General features: G+C 33.8%; 1 protein-coding gene across 6 annotated transcripts in view; it reads left to right on the forward strand.

Annotated features, from left to right (window-relative positions):
* LOC122325186 (pleckstrin homology domain-containing family G member 3) overlaps nt 1-22,256 on the forward strand; it is a 39,076-nt gene that overhangs the window by 11,146 nt on the left and 5,674 nt on the right. For 3 of the 6 annotated variants that reach the window (XM_043220144.1, XM_043220143.1, XM_043220145.1), the window contains 14 exons: nt 9,062-9,519; nt 13,040-13,140; nt 16,386-16,455; nt 16,597-16,643; nt 17,146-17,296; nt 17,622-17,753; nt 18,134-18,316; nt 18,486-18,578; nt 19,311-19,397; nt 19,492-19,525; nt 19,624-19,719; nt 19,819-19,851; nt 20,331-20,341; nt 21,269-21,619. In XM_043220144.1, the coding sequence (XP_043076079.1) occupies nt 9,062-9,519; nt 13,040-13,140; nt 16,386-16,455; nt 16,597-16,643; nt 17,146-17,296; nt 17,622-17,753; nt 18,134-18,316; nt 18,486-18,578; nt 19,311-19,397; nt 19,492-19,525; nt 19,624-19,719; nt 19,819-19,851; nt 20,331-20,341; nt 21,269-21,619 (1,847 nt within the window). Of the gene's footprint in view, nt 1-6,103; nt 6,338-9,061; nt 9,520-13,039; nt 13,141-16,385; nt 16,456-16,596; nt 16,644-17,145; nt 17,297-17,621; nt 17,754-18,133; nt 18,317-18,485; nt 18,579-19,310; nt 19,398-19,491; nt 19,526-19,623; nt 19,720-19,818; nt 19,852-20,330; nt 20,342-21,268; nt 21,620-22,256 lie in introns of those variants that run through there. The other 3 variants (XM_043220142.1, XM_043220146.1, XM_043220147.1) reach the window with 3 other exon arrangements.

Here is a 22,256-nt window from a genome sequence, read left to right on the forward strand (position 1 = left end):
CATTAGTGTTAGGTTCTCAGAAACACAGTTAAATTGTGTCTTAATGAGTTCTCAGGTGAGCTGTAAGTTGTCTCTCGGTGCTGCATTGGATATATGAGCGCGTTGTGGGATTTACGCTCTAGCCTTGTGTATGTGCTGTAGCTGTCATTTCCGTGCAGCTGAGCCGTGAGTGATGTGTTGTTGTCCGTTCTGATGGGGGCTGGGACAGTACTACTGCCTCTAAACTCTTGATAATTAAATAGATTTTTAACTCTTTACGACTATTCTATCTTTGAGATGTGAAAAAGAACAGGCAGTAAACGTTGTAAGGTAGATTTTCCTTCATTTGATTTGTTAACTTTGTGGCAGGAGATGGTGTTTGTCTGTAGATACCCCTAAATACGTTAAGCAGGATTTTCCATCCGCCGAGTCGTGTGCACCTGGTTGTCTTGGGAAACAGTTTGAAAGATAAAAGCTCTACATGAAGGTGTGTAAAACAATCTTTTTTTTTATTTACTTTAGGTTAGACTGTGTTTAATATTAAACTTACGTTTGATGGTTTACAAACATATCAGTCTTTAGTTCTTGATTATGACTTAAAATGTTTTTGATGCGCACAAAACAGCTCAAACTGTTTTTTAGAGACATAGTTAGATGAAACTTTTACTAAATGCTGTCATTATTTATCACTGAATTATACAGTAGATTTACATATTTACATGTTTTAAATTTTTGCCTTTAAGATAGGTGCCTTTTTTTTGCAGATCACAATTTAAAAATAAATAATTAGTTTGAAATGTGGTATAATTTGACCTACTTGTGTGTGTATAAGTATGTGCTTTGATGCAATCAATATTGTTAAAGGCTCTATATAAACAAAAGTGATTGTTATATATATATATATATATATATATATATATATATATATATATATATGTATATATATATACACACACACATATATATATATATACATACACACATACATACATATATATGTATGTGTGTGTGTGTGTGTGTGTATTGAATTATATGTTATTATATTGTATCATGTATAATGTATCATATTTTGAGAAAATAAAACAAAAATTTATAAAACTATTTAAAATCTCAAAAAGTCAGATGAATAATTAAGTGACTCTAATGAATAACTACATATCTATAACTGCAAGGCTTAAAAATGTCAGTCATGAGCTCAGAATTCATGCTTTTTAATTCACAATTTCAGACCTTGAGACTTAAATGCATTTCTGACAGATTGACAGCTTTAAAACAAAGATAACTGTATTTTGTTTAGTTTTTAATCATGTTTTAATTTCATTGAGATATTTTCATTTCTGTGCTTGATTTTGAGTTAACATTCTGTCATTTAGGTCATTCCTAGCCCGCTGAGCAGTTAGTAATGTTCTGCTTTGGACACAATGCTGTCTTTGTCTTCATTAAGCAACAATGAGTCTGTGTGCTGCAGTGATGCAGAGAAAAAATTTAACCAAGTTTTCTTATCTATCATAGGTAAAGACTGGAAGAAAGCTCTAAGCTTTCTTATTTAAAGTGTTCAGTGACAAAGCAGTTTCCTATTTTCAAGGTGTTTATCTGTCACCTGCCAATAACTGATAATTGATTGGTTTTGACAGGTCTGTAGCACACATCTTGGTAATGGCTAGATTGTAAGAAACGTGATCTTATGCAAGCTGTGTAAGAGGCCATGACTCTTAAAAGAATTTAGCATGCATATATGTAGTGTAGGACATAGATTTATTTAATTTTAATTATTTATAATGCAGTGTTTCAAGTAGCATACTATTATACTGGGGTTGAATTAACCAAAATCATCTTAACTACTTTTCTTAAATTTCTTAAAATAAGTTCTTAATAAAAATGTTTTGGCTTTGGTGTGATTTTGGTGTGGTTCTTGCCACAAGCTTACACAATATCACAATTAGAGTAACACAAGGCAGAGTTAACCAAGCTATTCGATAACAGGCAGAGAGCAAAAGAGCTATAACAAGATGCGCTGTGGACCAGTAAACATTTGCAAGGCTTATTAGCCAATTAGAAAACGCCACACCTAGAGTCATACAAATAGAAGACTCCGAAAGAAAACCACAAAATATTCAACTCTGTTTTGTTGCTATATTTGACTTAATTTTTAAATTGAGTCATTATCTGTCTATCAATGTCTGATTTTTGTTTATGTCATCAATCCCATCAGAGTACTTGTTCACATTCCTAAGACTAGTAACATTTATGCTTTACATGTACATTAATGCTTTAATATCAGGAGTAAATGTATACAACAGAGTTGAACACTGTTAAATGTCACTAGATGTGATCTAAGTGGCACTAACAATCAAGCTAATCCAAGCAAGGTGCAGCATATCTGCTTAGAACAAACGTAATGCCATAGACCAGGGGCCAGCTGCATAAACTCTTTTAAAACTAGTTTGAAAAAGTTAGTCATCTAATGTCTTTCTCTCAAGACGGGTCATAACTTTTAAATTTCATGGTCATGTTTCAAAGGTCATGTTTTGATCCTCCTGCTAATGCAGTGGAGGCGTTTATTTTTTTATGCTGCAGCATAATATGTATTTATGAAAAAAAATGTGGTGGAATATGTTTTCTGTGGGTTTTCTCATGTTGTTTTGTTGGAGGAAAAACATGAAGATATACAGTTATGGTTTATTTTTTGATTTGATTTAGTTGAGTTGGTTTGGCATGTACCACATTCATAGCTGGTGATTTTACTGTAATCAGTATAATTTTGCAACAGTGCTTTGTTTTTACACTTGGACAAGCAGCCTTTTGGGTGCAGCCTTTCTAGCACAGAAATCAGACACATGCCAACCAAACAATGCTTAACAATGACAACAATTCATGACGATCAAGATACTGTAATTTACTCCTAAATCATGAAAAAAATTACAGAAAACTATGGTTTAATGATGGAATAATTTTAGGGAAAAAGAATTAACAAAGACAATTATATTAATATTATTGAGAAAATGCCCACAGTCTTTTTTTTTCAGATTTCTCAGATTGGGCATGCAGAGCATTCACAGTTTATAATGACATTGATACACATATTATTAAATTGATACACAGACATTATTAAGTATCAAGTAGATGTGAATCCAGAATTGTATTTAAATTGTATTTATTTCTTTTGAATGCTTAGTGTGTCCAGACCATATTAGTTTTTGTTGATATATATGATTTTTTTTTTTGTATCATTATCCATAAAATAGTGATCAATAATCATAAAAGTGAAAAGAATGGATGTCAGAATGACTTGTGTAAAGGCATAACTTTGTAGGTTATTTTCACTACTTGCAAATAACTAGATAGAATTACATGTGGTAATTTAATACATCATTAATGTAACAACTAACTGGTTCTGGAACTCATACAGGCTAGTAATTTGCTGAGCACAGATACAGTCCTAGGAGACGCAAACAGTACATGGCAATATTTACACTGACTCAAACACAGAGGAGAGTCTGAAATACAACAGCTTTTTCGCAGTTTTAGAGTTCGTTTTCCAATATCAATTACAATAACAGGAATATCTTGTTGCACATGTTGTTACATTTTTGTGCTCTCCACTTGGAAAGTTTTTGTCAAGTTTGGCTTGATCGACGTTTGCAAGTGAGTTCCATGAGCTGTTTTTGCTGTCACTTTGTTTTCATTGAAGCTCTGCCAGTTTTAACACTTTTACTTTTCTACAAAGATCAAAGATTTGCATCTGCTCCAATTTGTCTTTTGACTATGTTTATGATAAAACTGTAATGTCAAAGTAAATCAGCAGTTATTGATATTTCAAATAAAATAACAGGACACATAGGGCCTACATATTTATTACATTTGTTTGCGATTACAGGGCTTTGCTCAACATTATCCATAAGGATATTTAGTCCAAAATTGTGTATATTAGAATAAATATTATGTCTGTTAATATACCACATAATTATATGATTTGATGTGAACTATGATGTGCACATTCCTGTGTCTTGTTGTTGTGTGGTACTGCTGTAGTCACATTTATATGTGTTATTTTATATGTTTAAATAGGTAGCAATGTGGCGCAACATTTACAGTATTTCCTTTCTATGGTACCACATTTATTATAGCAGAATGACAAAATATGCTGTGGACCAGACAACATTTTCTGCTTTGATCCATTCATAATCAAACATTCAAGATGTATTTTGGTATCTTTTGTAAATTAATAAATTAGTAAATGAATTAATTCTAGTGACTTTTAATATACCTGCTACTGTTTGTAGCTTTAAATCAGGATTATTTAAAGTGGCTTCATTTGATTCCAGTTGACTCAGAAGAGTCCTAGAAGTGTTCAGTCCTTATCATTTGTGTTATTTTTCAGTATAGGATTCAGTGGCACTTTTCTCACCCATGGAATTTAGGACATTACTGTATGGAATTTGGTTCTGGTTGGTATCACAGACTAACTGCTAATATGTTTCCCTTCATTCCAAGAAATTTCAAATGAAATGCTTGGAACTCTTCAGCCATTCCGATAAAACATTAACCCAGAGAACACCTGTGTCTATCATTTTTAGTCCTTTAGAATTGTGACATGATCTCTGATCTCTTTTTACACAGGTTTATGGACTGTGCAAGCATCATAACGCCATATTTTTAACATTCTTGCATTGTTTGGTTTCCTAAAATATTCTTCTGAAATTGCTACAAAAAAAGATTTCTTTACAATCAACATGTGGGAATTTAATTATATGCTTGGCACCCATAGAGATTTTTGCACAGGGCTGTCCAAGACCTTTTGCGGCGTGACCATTTAACCCCACCCACATTATGTCCCCATGCCATTTATGCCCCTAGGGAAAGCTAGCCAGTTCAAAGCTAGTAATAGGGCATCAGTGACATTTATCTTATACCCCCACTAGCTTCAGAGAAAGGTTAGTGTGGAAAGCTTGCTTTTAACTTGGAACAGGTGAACTTCATGTGGTAGTTGTAATTCGACTATGGAAGAAAGAAGCTGAATTTTTGTTTTTCTTTTTATATTAAAATACCTTCTCCTATCTAACATAATATGCAGAAGCACTGTACAAGTAAACCATTTGTAGGTTGAAATTTACACACCGTAGTGACTTACTAAGAGCGTAAATGTCTATTTAATTTATAAAGTAAAGACTATGCTGGGTTTTCTTTAACCATTTTATTACTTTTTAGATGTAATATTTCTTAATTCTTATTAGATAAGTAGATCTATGTTAGGTCTATTTCTTTTATGTCTTTTGTTATACTAAGTTTATTTTTCCTATGTCTTAATGTCCTTGAGTGGGGTGGGGTGCTGATTATTTGCTTAAGAGTTTTTCATTTTATGGTGATTTTTAGATGTCATTCTGAGAATCTGTGAATATTTATTGTAATTATACTGTATATTGGTATTATACTGTTGTATTAAAATATTGTACTAGAAATTGAACCGGCATCCATTTTTAGAATGGTTGTCAATATAATTGTCCTCCTTTTTTTGACATAACCCAAGCAAAAGCCAAAGGTCCTGTGCTGTAAATCACTTTTTTTACTCTCTGACTATCTTGCCCCCTCTGTGGCCTCTATTTTTAAAAACTTGTTATTGGCTGCAGCTGGTCTATAGTCTCAAACACTCCAAATAGAACTTAAAACAGATACAGGTACATCATGTAAGCTGTCAAATTTTTTACATAAAGAATTATTTTTTGACTGTTTATTTAACTAAATCATTGTAAATCGTTCTTGGATTTTTATTGCATTATTGCAAGCCTGTAAATTCAGGGCAACCTGTGAGTAATTATGGGAATATACAGCTTTAAATTACACGGGGTTACTAAAAATCATGTTCACATCATCAAGTTGTACTTTATTCAAGAGTCCAGCTACCTATTCTGCTGTTCTTGTGAAATGTACTGTACAGGAAGAGAGATGTACCGCTGTCTTTGCATTCCTTCAGTCTTACTGAGCTGCAACCTTTTATCAGTTTCTCAATCCTTTATGACTTCAGCCAAGCACAGCTACTAGCCTAGGCCCCTCCTTCCTTCTGAAAAGAGGTGTGCTCTATTTGTTCATATGAGCTGATATGCAGGAGCTGATGTGCAGTAGCTGATGTGCAGTACCAGTGTTGGACAGTAAGAACCCATTTTGGGGCAAACTTAAAAGAAACTACAAAAGAGTATATAGTATAGCAGAAGTCAAGTTAGCACCATTTTTTTGAGCCATAACAATTCCAACTCTTGAGGAATGGTTCTCCAACCATATGTGGAAGTTTCTACCCTTAGAAGTATTTGGGAGGACAGATGCTGGTTCACTGGCTTTAATCTCAGGTTATCACGGTGGTTTGGTGAGTCTGAAGGCATTTCTCATATGCTTTTATTTCAAATCAGTACTGTCAAGAAGAAGGAGTTTTAAAACAGTTGTTTCTACCTTCCAAAAATCTTCAAAAATCTCATTCTTTTAAGAAGTATAGGATTTATCTAAGAATTTGGAACCATGCTGGCTTTTAAATGTTTTTTTCTAATATGTTTTTAATTATTGTAAACTGTAGGATTATTTAGTTTTTATTTACATTGCATTCATGAATTTAGCAGGTGAGGTTAGGTAGGTTTCATCCTCAAAACCTTAATTTTGCCAGTCTGCAGTAGTCTATTCCTGAATTTTTTACAGCTCAAATCTACACAACCTTAAAATGTTTATTGGAATGGGATGGTAAAGCTCAGTTGGTCATCAAACACTACCCCTTCTTGCTCTCCTAGTTAGTTTTGGTGTTGTTGACCCTGGTTAGTTGAGTGGGTTTGTTGGGATTACAGGGAGCTTGGTCTTGGCAAGGTTGAGCTGGAGATGATGCTCTTTCATTCAAGATGAGATTAGTCTTGACGTTAATCATATTCTCATTCTTGATCGCTTGACTTAAATCTGCAACTTATAATAGTAACCTGAAATCAGTTATCCTAAAAAAAATTTCAACCAGATATGGCCCCCGCACTATAAAAGGACTTTAAAGGAATAGTTCAAAACTGAAAATGACAGCATATTTTGCTCATCCTCAAGCTATCCTAGATGTATATGAATTCTTCTTTCAGACGAACACAGTCAAGAGGTTTTTAAAAATGTATCCTGGCTCTTCCAAGCTTGGCAATTGTGGCCATGATTTTGAAGTTTCATAAATCGGATATATATCCACAAGTATTGCGTCATAAAAATAATCTTTACATCTTCCGGGGGGTTATCACATGTCCTCTGAAGCAGATTGATGGGGTTTTGTAGCAAAAATATTTCTAATTTTAAAATTCTACTGTAAATAACTGGCTTTTACTTTGACTGACTTTCGGCATCTTGGCTGACCTATGACTTGACGTATGATACAGCTTACATCATACGTCAAACGTCGAGTCAGAAGTCAGGGGCTAGAAATTAATGGCATAATTTTCATTTTTAGGAGAACTATTCATCTGCTCTGCTGTTTGCCACACAGTGATGGCCCTTATTTGAAAATTTGACTAACATTTGATTTCGCTGGAGTGACCTAAAACTTAAAATAAATACAATTTCTTGTTATACATTTTTTTTGTAATATACAGCAGATCATAGATGGCCAGTCCCCAGTTCCCATTTATAGATAAATGATCAAACTTAATACAGAAACTAAAAATCCAGTCAGACACTGTACAAAATTAAGAATTTAAGAATTTAATAAATGTGTAAATAAAAAAGAAACAAAGATAAAAAAGACATTAAAAAATACATAATGTTTGAGACTTTGTAGCAGTGTTTGTTTTTATCACATGATTTAAAATAACACATGATAACACATTGACCAGCCAGCAACGGTTTAAAGATATAGAGGTGAAAGTCCAGAACAAGGCATAAATGGGATGGGCTAGCAGGAGACGTCAATGCAGTTTGAAAGTGTTTACTTTCAAAAAAGCTTGTATGGAAATGAACAGAGAAATATTTGTTTCCTTCCTCTGGCCTGCTGCTGACCTTAAGTTAACTTTTGTAAGCTGAAAGGTAGATGAGAGACACTGACTCTGAGCAAGTATGTGTTTATTGATTATCTTTTGACAGTTTTTAATAAAACTTAATTTGGACCTTAAGCAAGTGCTTGTAAACACATGTCTGTAAATACTATAACTAATGACAAACTCTTCATATCACTGTTCCTTAGGACAAATTAGGGATATTTTACAAATATTTTTTATAAATAATTAAGGCTATATTAGGACAAATACACCATTAACTAATATTACTGGCATTATATTTTAATTCAGAAGGTGGTCTTCCTCTAATAGACATGCACTGTAATGACCAGTTTCCTTTCTTGCAGTATTGTCCTTTTGTTAGGTTCAGTTCTGATCAATGTGATTGACCGGCAATGGAATGGCCTCACAAAGTCTACATTAATATGCTTTGCATTATTTATTATTTAATCAGATGGAATGCATGATTAAACTGTTTAGGTTTTAAATAGTGATTGCAAAGACACTTTTTTTTTTTTTGCTGATAATTTATAGGGATTATGCCAGTTTCACATACTCTGTTTGGAGTGCTTCGTATGCAGTCGTTGAGTGGTATATATGCGGTGCAGAAACAGCACAAGCTCAGTGTGCTTTCACAAGATTGTGGTCTACCACTGATTTGCAGCTGTATAACACAAACACAACCTTTATCCTTTATTTTCATTTTAAATTCAAATGTTGTTATTAAAAAAGGTTTTTTTTTTAAATTAAAAAATAGAAACCTACATAGATATTAAATCTAAATGTCCTGTCAAACTTTAAATTACTTTAAAAAGTGTCCAATGTATTGATTTAGCATGCCCTCAGCTTGTTGTAAGATACATTTATGTTTTTGTGACACCTGAGGTATTTACAGTTCCAAGCAATGATAACTAGAGGAGCCTAAAACAAATCTATTAAAAATTAATCTGAAATTGTTGCTGCACTCTTCTACAATCCTACTTTTGTCTTACTGTGTGATGGGGAAAATTAGTAATTTGAGTGTATTGTGATTGGCTATGATGTGAAGATAAATCACACTCTCTTTTTTTGTGACATTTCTTCTTTAGAATCGCCTCGGTTGTCCACCGCCTCTTTCGGCAGTAATGACCGGTCTTCCACTGCTACGCTGTCTGATTGTTCTGACTTCACAGAAGTCCAGAGACCCGTAAGCGTAGTCTCCACCATCTCATCGGGGTCCTGTTCTTCACGGGAAGACGTTCTCCCGTCAAGTATCCCACTTGCTGGTGTGCCTATTGAAGACAACGTGAATCTGTTATTAACGGCTGCTGCTGATCCTGAGACTCAGGACACTAGTTTCACCCAAGCAACCACCCTATTCCTCCAACAAAATAGCAGCAGCACTGTTAACAACAACAGCAGCAGCTCCTCCGTTTCCAACAGTTTCACTCCATTTGCTGCCAGCACTATGGCACCCAACCCTGAGCTCACCTACCTGGACCGTGTGGTCATGGAGATCATTGAGACAGAACGGATGTATGTTAGAGATCTGCGGAGTATCGTAGAGGTCAGCATTTGTCTTACATTTTCTACACAAACGGTTATATTTAACTGTCAAGCAAATAAAATTAGTACAATATATGCTAGGGATATATCCATATACAAAATTATGGTTTGTTATTTTGGTTTTAAAGTTTTGGTTCTTTAAGATTTACGTTATCTGACAGGCTATAATTTTTGTAAACATGCAATGATCAATCGATCAATCAATCAATAATGACAAAAATTTAAGTTATTTTTAATATTATTTTTTATTTTTGTCCATTTATTAAATTTTTACAAACATAAGTTCAACGGCTATATGATACTTCTATATCGAACCTGATGTATCTATGTTTTATGCTGTGTGTAGCCTATGACATATTTAAAAAAAAATAATTCTACACTGCAACAATTTGTGTGATAGAACCCCTACTTCAGGTCAATGACGCACTCTTTCTCAAATTTGTACAATGCAATTTGATTGTAAATTAGTTTTATTCAAATGTGCTGTAAATAGTACAGTCACCTCACTATTTGTAAAGCACTGAGCCCAGAGCATTTTATTGTAAATGCATGAGTTTAGTTTACTCTATTCAGTCTAGCAGCTTCATTTAACTCTATCCAATCTAGTTTATTCAGTGTTAACCGAAGTGACTGATTTGAATTTACTTACAAGCTTAGTTACAAACTTAAAGCCTGCATGAAATGGAAATTCACCTGTTTTATAAATGTTATTGATTCATCCAAGAATATGTTTTCACTATAACGATTAAAAATAGCATTACTTGATCTTCTTAAAACAACTTCAATCAATCAATCATTTTTATTTATATAGCGCTTTTAACAACACAGGTTGCATCAAAGCACTGTACAGTATAATGACAGGGATATATAGTGACGAGAGTGACCAATTTCTTATTAAATGCAGAGACGGTCTCTGTAGTCAATTCAACGATAGTCACTAGAAGTTAAGTGTCCCCAACCAAGCAAGCCAGAGGCGACAGCGGCAAGGAAACAAAACCCCATGCATATAGAATGGAGAAAAAAAAACCTTGGGAGAAACCAGACTCAGTTGGGCTCAGTTCTCCTCTGACCGGACGCCCAGCACTTAACCTCCAGTTCAATTTTAAACGCAGCTGTGTCAGATAGTGTAAATGACTGTGTGCGTGTGTGTGTGTGTGCATCAGGATCTGGTGATCTGTCGACGGGCGCATCTAGGTTTTCTGGTCTCTGATGAACATAATCTCTGGGTGCTGATCCACCATCTAACTTCTCTCTAGTGACACACACCAGACTTCCCTAATAATTTAGTCTGATTAAATCACAGCCCTTTTCTTACAATTAGCAGCAAGTTTGCATTTAGATCCACCTCTGTCCAATCAGCAACTGATGACTAGAATCATGTCCCTTCATTACGCAATACAGAAATAAAGATCTGCTGATACTTCTCAACTTAAGCTGATTACTACATTAGGAGGTCAGTTTAGTGCACTGCAATCAAGTTTGTAGTTAAACCCATCAGATATATCACGGCTCATACACCATGTTTTATTCTCTTGCTACTATATTCCCTACTAAATACATGTTTTTATTATATTTCACATGCTTCCGAAGTTTAAGTACTGCGTATTATGACTTCTTATCAGTGAGACATCCAGTGCCCTGGGATTATCACATTATGTAACATCAGGTTTGACAATTGGATTGTACCAATTAAGCCCTCCAAGTACAACACAATGTCACACAGCTTGAAGTGAGATTACACAGTCATAAGGTGTAAAAAAAAAACATTTTAAAATTAAATTTTTCTTTTAAAGTAGCATCTAAAAGAACCTGAAAATCATGCATCACAATTTCATTATTTATTAAAAAGACTATGCACTTTATCAAATAATTGTCATTTGTTAGAGATATTTAATGGATGAGCCCTGAGATCACACAGTCCTGAAAAATCCACATTTGGATTCCTGGATTTGTTTGCATTTGGGGCTGTGCGATTATGACAAAATCATAACTGTTGATTATTTCTATTGATATTGTAATTGTCATTTAGATTAATTACATTTACATTTAATGCTTATTTGTATATGTGTGTACATCTGTAAATAAAGACTAGATGGTGGAACTAATATTGGCAAATTTAGAAGCATTAAAAACAAAAATGTTATTTAGATTTTGAATGAATTGTGCACAGAAATTGAAGTCACCTTTTTTTATATAGGGCTTTAAACGATAGAGGGTGTCAAAGCACTTAACAGTATCAAGTAGGAGAATAGAGTGTCAGTAATGTAAAATGATTCCACAACAATGTAATGCAGTGTCAGGCCTTAGACCTGTAGTTTGCCATAGACCATGTGAAACTTTTAAGGTTTCACTTGCTTCATGCACTGTTTAGTAGTCAAATTAAGTCTTTCAGTATCTGTTCAACCTTACCTGTAAATATAGTCTTGCATTTTGACATGAGGGGGTCTGGCAGATAATGTAGTGCATCCAAAAAAATTTAACAAACAAATTTTTATTGTCCTTTTTTAATATTTCCTGTAGATATTTTTTTTATACTTTGAACTAAATGATGCCACTTTGTTCATTCTTAAAGTGAATTTGTTTCTTGAGTTTGAGCATGACAGTACAGAATGTGATGAGGTTTGGCTCTTCTTGTCCAGTGTGATCAGTTAGATCAGATTCCAGCAGATGACTTAATGGACCTGTTATGGGTGAAATGATCACTAAGAACTTTTGTTAAAATGTAAAATTTATGGAAACGTATGTAATAATTAGTTTTTATTTATTATTTAGACAAAAAAGTAGTGAATACACTTAATTAACCATGAAAGAAAGGTATTTTGAGGAATAGGGATAATCAAACAGTCGCTGATCCACATTGATTTAGTATGATATGGGGAGAAAATACAGTGGAAATCAGTCCCGGAAATTGTTTAGTTTCATTTTTAAAATCTTCTTTTGCGTTCTGCAAAAGACAAAATGGGCTTTGTCGCAACCATGCTCAGATGCTCATATATTAACTGGTGTTTTCTGTATCTTTTAGCAAGCAATCTTTTAGGGTCAAGGTCATTTTTTTCAGATTTTTGTAATTGAGAGTTGTGGTACTGGTGTTTTGAACTTGATTAGTTTGCCAGAAAACCACTGAATTACTATGCTTTCTTTATTATACTCAAAATGCTTTCTTTAAGCTAACAGCATTTGTTTATTTGTCTTTATGTGAGCAGTGTTTATTTTATGAGTTACAACCATGCAAACTTTAGATATAGAATGATCATGGCGTTTAGACAAGTATGTTCAATGCAGTTCTTATGACAGAATTAATTCAATATTAATTTTAACATTCTTTATTCTTCAGACATTCCTCTAAAAAGGAATAAAAAGGTATAATTTTTTTGCAAGTGTCCCACATTTTAACAGCAAAATTGGCTGATGCGCATTGTGATGCTTATCCAAATATTGTGCAACTTTTGTGATAACCTTTTTCATAAAACAGAAACAGAAAACTCTCAAAAGTTTTCAAGATTTGTTTTTTTTCTTTGCAGGACTACCTTGCACATATTATAGATATAGCAGATCTTCCCATCAAGCCAGAACAGGTGTGTGCTCTGTTTGGAAACATTGAGGACATTTATGAGTTTAACAGGTAAGAAATCATTCATTATTAGCTCAATTTTGCAGCCCATCAAAACTAAAACCAGCACTAGTTATTGATTCATGTACGTACACTGGAATAGATACAAAGAACAATCATAATTTTAATTCATTATAATCATTGTACTAGAGCTCACACCAAAGCATGATTTTTTTTTCACAGTTTTTTACCATTATGTCTCACAAATCCAAATGAAGTAAATTAAAAATCATATAAACAGAATATTAAAAGAATGATGACTAGCTGTTTCTGACAGGTATTTATTGATATTTTTTATTTTTTTTATTTTCTTCAAAGGGGTCATATGATACGATTTTTAATTTTCCTTTTCTTTAGTGTGGTATGTAGCTTGTGCATGTATAAGATCTTAGTTACAAAGCTCAAAGTTTCCCACAAAAGGATTTATTTAGACTGGGGTAAAAATATGAAAACGCACCCCAACGTGATTACGTCAAGATGTGTTAATATTTGCATAATGCAGCCCAAATGGTCATGCAAAGAAAGAAGGTGTGGTTTCAGTAATGCATTAGTGTTGATGCAGCCTGTGCAAAAGCAGTTAAAGGTCCCATATTGTTTACTCTTTTGGAGTTTTATTTTAGATGATGATGTCCTCAAGAATATAGATTTTCAGTATAAGTAACAAAAAACATCTTTATGTTTTTACAGCTCCTCTCTCAGGTGTTCTGTCAAAAACATCTCTAATTATTCGTGAGCCTCTATTCTTATTGGCCTGTTCTTTTCTGAGTCACGCATCAATAAAATGTAGTGACATCACAATTATATCACAGCGCTACATTACGTAAATTACAAATATGATTGCATACCCGATGCTACTGCCAGACAAAAAACTGATGACAACTGTGGTTAAACACAATAAAATGAGCGGACTGGAAAGAAATGATCTTCAAAAATGCTTGAGTTTGCACACTTATTATAAGGTTCAATAAAGTATTGGCTTTTGTTTTTATGGGCTCAACTAAAGTTTTTTTGCATCTCAGTCATGTCATGGATGGTGAGCGGTGCTTGAGTAATGACTGAAGGCGGTGACTGTAGATGTGACGTCACATTTTTACTAAAGTCACAACAGCTCATGAAAAATTTAGGCTGTGTGCGGTTTACTGTGGTTTGGCCGTTTTGAAACTTATATGGTAGTTGCATAGCCCCTCACTTACCTTGAAAAAAGCCAGGAAATTTCAATTTCCTTAATTTTGCCTTCTGAAAGTATTTACAGTTAGGAATCATTAAAACAGAACAGCACAACCCAGATGTTTGGATTTGTGCAATGCATTTTATGTGAACCTAGGAGAATACAAAAAGGTCAACTCTTGCTCTGACATTCTGGCACTTCTAAATCAGCGACTACAAGTATGTGTTGTTATTAGTTTTAAGTATTTGCTATTGACTGTTCAAATGTGGACTTTTGTGCTCGCACAAATGCAGCTCATTCTGCGTCCTGTGTGAAAGGGTCTTAAAATGTGTTGTGCGTGTGTGTGCACACGTGTGAGAGTCAGTGGAGTTTTGGGTTTTTGATTTTATAGAATCTATTCAATATTATTATAAAACAAAAATATTGTATTATTACCAAACTACATCTCATAGAGTGCAAAGTAAAAATCTATTTTGCCAGAGAACCATTGAGAAGAATGAAACCTTCGGCATGTCATATAAGTCACCAAATCTCACTGTGCTTACCTGTGTAGTTCATGTTAAGCAACATTTACTGAGAACTGAGTTGAGACACTGCTAATGAGACAATGAAAACACAACAAATCATGAGCTGCTCACATGTGAAGAAACACAGTGTCAGGCTGCATAACAGTCTATAAATGTACATAATAAAATTGCTACCTTTCCAGGTTTCATTTGCTTCTTTGGAGAATGCTGATTTGCACTTTTCATGCAGCTATTTGTAAACTTCAGAGCACTCTCCTTGGTGCTCCATTTTTTTCCATGTTATGCCATGTATAAAGAGTCTTTTGTTTGACACACTCCCTGCTTTAACAAATTAAAAGAGAAGAGAGAAACTACTAAACTGTCAGAGTAAGCTTATCTGTTGTAACAGTGTGTTAAGAATTTCTAAATTATCTCATGCAATTTTTTTTATGAATATTTTCATATTTGAATTTACATTTGCATATAAATTTGTTAGGTGTTTTAATTCAAAGTGACTTGCAGTCCACTCATTTAGCCAGTATGTCTGTTTCCTGAAAATCAAACGCATTGCCTTGCCGTTGTTAGTGCCTTGCCTTATAGGTGCATTTTCTTTTTTGTGTTTTGGTACAGTTACATAAACTATAATTTGTTAGGCTGTATTTGGTTAAACAGTAGTTTGAGTTGCTTGCCAATGTTCTAGACAGTAGACTGTCTGGACCCCCAGCCCAACAAGACACATATTTTATCTGGAGCATCTAAGGTTTCACAACTTTCACACCAGCATGTTGTTTTTGAACATTGTCTGCTCACCTGTTGTCAGGTGTTGGTCTTACTGCAGAGAGATACTTTCCTTCCAATACCATACAGTAAGTGAGTGAATAATTGCCATATTTCTGTTTGTGGTATGTCACAAATGCATGACACAGAAAGTGTAGACCCCTGTATGCTGTGGTGTTTGCTGTGGTCAGCTAAGCCCTGAGATTTGCTTTCAAATCCATTTAAAAATGGATTTAAGTACACTTAATGGACAGGAGATTCAAATTTCCTATAACAGTGGCAAAGCAAATGCTGTCAAAAATGAAAATGAAAGATGATACAGTGACTAACAATCAAGTTTAAATTATTTCTTGTTTGCAAAATTTTGTTTAAAAAAATTTTAGTTTAAAGGGATAGTGATTATTATTTCATGCATGTAATCATTTGCTATGCAATAGTGTCTTTTTTCGTGTTCATTTTTAAGAGGAATTAGCCACTTGCTGCTGTTCATTAAAGTGATTTTATTTTAATACTATTAAAGACATTTAATAGTATTAAAATATCAAGGCACTGCTTTTCTTATTAATACCCATGGACATGGAGATGGAGATTTTTTTTACTGACCATAGGTAGAGAAATATGACTGACATGCAGACTGCAAGTGCTGTTAAATCTGTATCACAAAGCCATTTGCAAACTTAATGTTGTTTAATGTTTTAACTGGGCAGTTTTTTTTCACAGAAGTGTGCAGAGCATGTGTGTTTTAATAATCATTAGTTACAGTAAATGTTTTGTAATCTATAAACATGCTTTGTGTTTTCTTTTAGTGAGCTCCTTCAATCACTGGACATGTGTGACAATGATCCTGTGGCCATTGCCAGATGCTTTGTGATCAAGGTGAAGTTCAAGCTGACCCAAGTCTTCAGATCTGATCATATGATCATCTGAGAACATTTTTATGAAACCAGTTGTGTCTAAACCGTTGATTGTGTGTTGTTCAGTAAAACTTTACTGACTTTGGTTTTCCTTTCTTTTTAGCATGAATATTTTGACATCTACACACAATATTGCACCAATTACCCAAAGTAAGTTGTACTGTTGTACCGCATATTATACTGAAAGGCCTATGGATATATGGTCAGATTGATGTGATTTTCCTGCACCAGAGAAACTAATATTAATACAGTAATAATTTATGACCAATACGGTTTTACCCGAACAATTACAAAACTTCAGGGACAATACCAGACATTACTGAACTAATGTGTGGGGACAGTAAAATGCATTAAATAAAATAGTTTTGCTGTAACAGCAGTACATAGTTACAAAACAATCTACAGACATAACATATAGTTAAGTAAAGCACAGGCATAAAATCAGTTTAAAAACAATCAAGAGTTATGTGAATTATGAGATGTGTACAGTTTAATATGGATGAAGGTGTAGATGTCATCATTACTGCAAAAAGCCACTAGTTCCTCTGCTCATGGCTGTTAGGTCTTACTGTAGGTGCATTTTTAGTTTGAATAGTGACATATTTGTTATTTGTTGTGTGCAGTATTTTGACTGTTCATACTCTCTCCATAGCTCTGTGGCTGCTCTAACAGATTGCATGAGAAACAAAACTCTTGCCAAGTTCTTCAGGGAGAGGCAAGCTGCTTTAAAGCGATCACTGCCTCTGGGATCATACCTTCTCAAGCCTGTCCAGAGGATCCTCAAATATCATCTCTTACTACAGGTTAGAGAACCACTCAGGTTAATACTTCAGAGAATAGAATAGTAAAGGCTTCAAATCACCTAATCGTTCCATTATCATGCATGATCATATTTGTTGGACTATAATTGTATATGAAGTATATGAAGGAATTCCCTTATTCTTTGTCCATTAAGGTACAAGGCTTTCAAGTATTGTTGTGGACAATGTCAACTTGTGAAGCCATTTAGTCAAAAAGATTGAGAACCGATGCTCTAGACTATTTTGCTGGAAATTTCATGATTGACATTTTTGTTGCTTTTATGCAGTAAACAATTTTAGATTTATTTGGATGTTCTTTATATTGTAGGAGATTGCAAAGCACTTTGATCCAGAGGAGGAGGGTTATGAGGTGGTAGAGGAGGCCATATATACTATGACTGGTGTTGCATGGTATATAAATGACATGAAGAGAAAACATGAACATGCAGTCCGTCTTCAGGTGAGCTCATGAACACACAAAGAAGTTGGCATGTTTCGATGCTCTTGTTCATGTGATTACCATGTTGAAGATATTAACCAATCCATGATATCATGATTGTCTTGTATTTTGTGTTCTTTGCACTGATTTTGTCCTTGCACTAGTTTGCACACTGGGTTTTTCAATTTACTCTCTTGCTGTTTGCACCAGTCTGCACACTTTGTACTTTATGTGGCTAAGGCACTGTCTTAGCTTAGTATGTGAGTTTCTTTGTATTGTGTTGTGACTTTATGTAGCACCAGGTCCTGGAGAAACGTTGTCTCATTGTACTATGTACTGCACAGCTATATGTAGTTGAAATTACAATAAAAAGCCACTTGTATTTCCATAATCTATCTCAGGAGGTCCAGTCTCTACTTATTAACTGGAAGGGACCTGATCTGACTACATATGGAGAACTGGTTCTCGAAGGCACTTTTCGAGTCCATCGTGCTAAGAATGAACGCACACTCTTTCTCTTTGACCGCATGCTCCTTATCACCAAACGCAGAGGAGAACATTATGTCTATAAGACCCACATCTCGGTATGACTTTTATCTGTTTTCATAGAGAAGTACTTTGTTTTTCATTGATTTATTGTCTGAACACTCAACACTAATGTAGTGTGAAGCCTTTACCTGATAAATTATAAGAAGTGATTCTTGTTTGGTGAAGCTGCTATTGTTTTCTCTCTTGTCTCACTGCTTACAACAGTGCTCAACACTCATGTTGATTGAGAGTGCCAAGGATTCTCTCTGCTTCAGTGTCACTCATTACAAGCATCCCAAACAACCTCATTCTGTCCAGGTGTGTATTCAATTATTAGTACCTTTATGCAAAAAACGTTTTGTAATTATTGTCTGATTGCTGTGTAAATGTATACCATTTATACAAAAAATGTAGAAATTTTTAAAAGACCCATGTGGTAAAAATCTGATTTTTAACATGTCTATCTGTTTTTTGTTTTGTTTTTAAATATGCTTATAGACAAATGTTGCAAATTAATTAGTTAACATTATTGCTGCAACATCATTCTATTAAAGATAGTCTTAAATATGTGGATTGAAACGGCCCATTTCCTACTATTAAACATGTAACTAATCCCGTCAACTTGTGAAGCTTTTCATATCATTAGCAAAGCCTTTATACCTAAAGGATGTTAATAATTAGGAGGTAGCTATTTGAAATACCGAATGGAAACATGGTTTGTGTAGGTCCTGTCCTGTCCTTATTGGTGTCCCACAGGGCACTGTTCTTTGTCCCTTGTTTTTTTCTTTACCATATATATTAACTAACGTGGCCAGATTTTAAGCTCTTTTGACCTTATCTGTCATTTTTATGCTGATGACACTCAGATGTATATATATATATTCAGAAACAAACTAAAAAAATTAAATAAAAAAAAATTAAAATAAAATAAAAAATAAATAAAATACATTTTTACATGTGGGTTTATGTAAATAAAAATATATTATTTTGTTTTTGTTTTTATGTTTACGTTTATACAACTCCTGAAATGCAGTATATTATTTTTACTAGGCAAAGACGGTGGAGGAAAAAAAATTATGGGCTCATCATATTAAACGGCTCATTCTAGAGAACCATCAGGCTGTGATACCACAAAAGGTATGCAGTGAATTAAAAAAACAACAACTAGGTTTTGTATTTAAAATGTCTAAAATGATTTTGGACAGATAATAATTCTGTGTGTGTCTTTTAGGCAAAGGAAGCAATATTGGAGATGGATTCTATTTGTAAATACTTTTAACCACTATAAACAATTTCATAACATTTGTCTTTTTTTATTATGAAAAAAATATGTCATAGGCCTGTTTTGACAACTGTTTTTCAGACAAAAAGTATAGGTACAGCCCTGAGAGGCTCAAAAAGTCTGTTTCATGTCAGTCAGAGGAGTTTTCTAACTCTAGACAAGGCCGGAGACAGTCAGGTAGGTTCTCAATTTAAGTCTTACAATTCACTTATCTATTTTTTTTACTTGAAACTTTACAATTTTACAAAGATGGTCTACTACTTTATCTTCCAACAGAACCATCTAAAGAGATCCTAAAGAATACTAAAGGTGTGTAAATGTGTGTCCATTCCATTCTTTTAAATTTAAATAAATATATTATGTCGTATTTAAATGTAAAGTCTTACCTGCTGGTATGTAATAATGATACAGTGGGACCAGACACTAGTGACTATTTTTCTTGTGTATTTAATGAAAATGGCAATCAAGTAGTTTATTGAAAGTGGCACTGACCCCTGAAAATCCATGTTGTCTGGAATTATTTGAGAATGTTCCAAGCATACTGTGCTTGAAAGCTAGAAATTCACTTGTATGGCTAATATCACAAATGTGGCAAAAAAAGGACCCCACCTGGACCCCACTTTATACCATTTGGATTTCACATATTTCACTGAAATTGTTTGGAACAAAATTATAAATACTGTTGATAAAAATGCCTTCAAATTTATTTGTAATTTATTTGTAATAAATTAAATATTTATTTATATTCTCTTTCTTTTATGTGGCTGATGTCTGGATGATTTCTTCAGTAATACTAAAGGTAAGAAGCCATTTAATCAACCAAAAAAATATTTAGAATTCAGTTAAATGTACTTGGACAAAACCATAAAGACAGTATATTACATTCTATAAACCACAAAAGCAGAAGTATACAAATTATGCTGTTTTTATTTGATGTCCGCATTTTGGTCCATAACTTTTAAAATGTTGAAGGAGAGTGTATAAAAGTACAAATACTGGCAAAAAAATAATAGTAAAAATGTTTATAATAGCTAGGTAAAAAAATTCAAAAAGAGTTTCCAATGAAAAGAATGATAGTGAGTAGTGTACTAGTAGTGAATTAAGGTAGTGAGTTACTTAGGATCTGATTAGGAGTAAGCTAGATAATGATGATGAAGTGATCCTGGTGAAGTCAGTCACATGTATGACATAAAATGTGTTTTTCTGTGCATGTGTGAGCAATGACGTCAAAATATAGAGAACATAGAGAGTACAGCTGCCCGATGTAAAGGTCTGTTCACAATAATGATAACAATACTTAAAGTAGTTTTAAGTATTTTTCTAATTGTTGTAGAAATGAGGAACAATAACAACAAGGAGAAACAATATCAATGGAATAACCTTAATAATTATTTGCGTGAATGAGTGATACAAAAACAGTGATGGCCAGTTAGAATTTAACCTTCTTTAAATAACTTAAAGTACATTATCCATCTTCATGTGAATGAGTAGATTTTTGTAATTAGAAATTTGTACTTGAATGAGATGTATCCATCATTAAACCTACATTGAACAAACAAACAAACAAACAAAAAAAAACGTAAAGAATTACTTAAGTAGATTTATCGAAGAAAGTAGAAAGTGTTACCGGAAACTCTTTTACCAAAGAGATATTCTTTTATAAAAGAAGGTATGGGTCATGTCCTTATATCTCCTAAGAAGAAATCTTTGTCACTTCATGCCCCAGCATTCTGACAGTGAGGGGGCATTGGCCGCTGACAGGTGGCCTTTACAAGCCACTGCTAGCATTAGCACTCTTGGCTTATGCGAGTCTTCAGATGAGAAGCCTGTTGCACAAGACGAATACTCTCCTGAAGCTCTAATTCCCAGTGATAATGAGGAACTCATCCGTGCCTCACCGTCTCTGAAGGCCAGATTGATGCAAGAGAATGGGGATAAAGCAGAAGGGGAGGGAAGTGATTCTGACGATATTTTAATGGAGGACAACCAGGTAGCTGACTTTGCCAGTTCAATGTTGGCTGCCATTTCCTGCTGGCACTATAGAGCCAGAGCTTTGCTTACCATGGACTTCACAATGGTGAGGTTCTCTGCCTGACCTGCAACAATACCCGCATGTCTGCCACACCTCCAGCCAAGTTGCATGTGCTCTCACGGAATGCCTCAATTCACTAACAGCTCATACAGCATAAGCAGAATCTAACTTTGTAAAGCTTGCAGCAATGCTAGAAGAATTAAACAAACTGACACATGAAACATATACAATCTTCATAATGTTTTTTCAGTGCATTGATGAATATGTGTTGACATCTATCAGTGGTAGTGATCATTTTTTAATTGTTAAAATGTAATTCATTCAATAATTTATTTTTCCATTAATATCGCTACAACAGCTTTATTGAAAACCAGGCTTTTGGCTTGTAGCATAAATAGAAACTAAATAATAAATACATTATTTCTATTTTTATGTATAAAAATAAATAAACATGAGTAAATAAATTTATAAGTAATATAAAAATGGATGAAAATAAAATAAAAAGTAAATTAAAAAAAGTACAGAAATAAGTACAGGAAATAATACGTAAAGGAAAAAAGTAATTTCAAAATAAATTCAGAAGTCATTTATTTCTTTATTTTCCTGTTATTAAATGTATTTATTCATTTATTTTTCATTTCAAAATTTCTTAATGCTCTCTCACTAAAATGTAATATTTTAG

The sequence above is a fragment of the Puntigrus tetrazona genome, chromosome 20 (genome assembly GCF_018831695.1).
Source record: "Puntigrus tetrazona isolate hp1 chromosome 20, ASM1883169v1, whole genome shotgun sequence".
Taxonomy (NCBI): domain Eukaryota; kingdom Metazoa; phylum Chordata; class Actinopteri; order Cypriniformes; family Cyprinidae; genus Puntigrus; species Puntigrus tetrazona.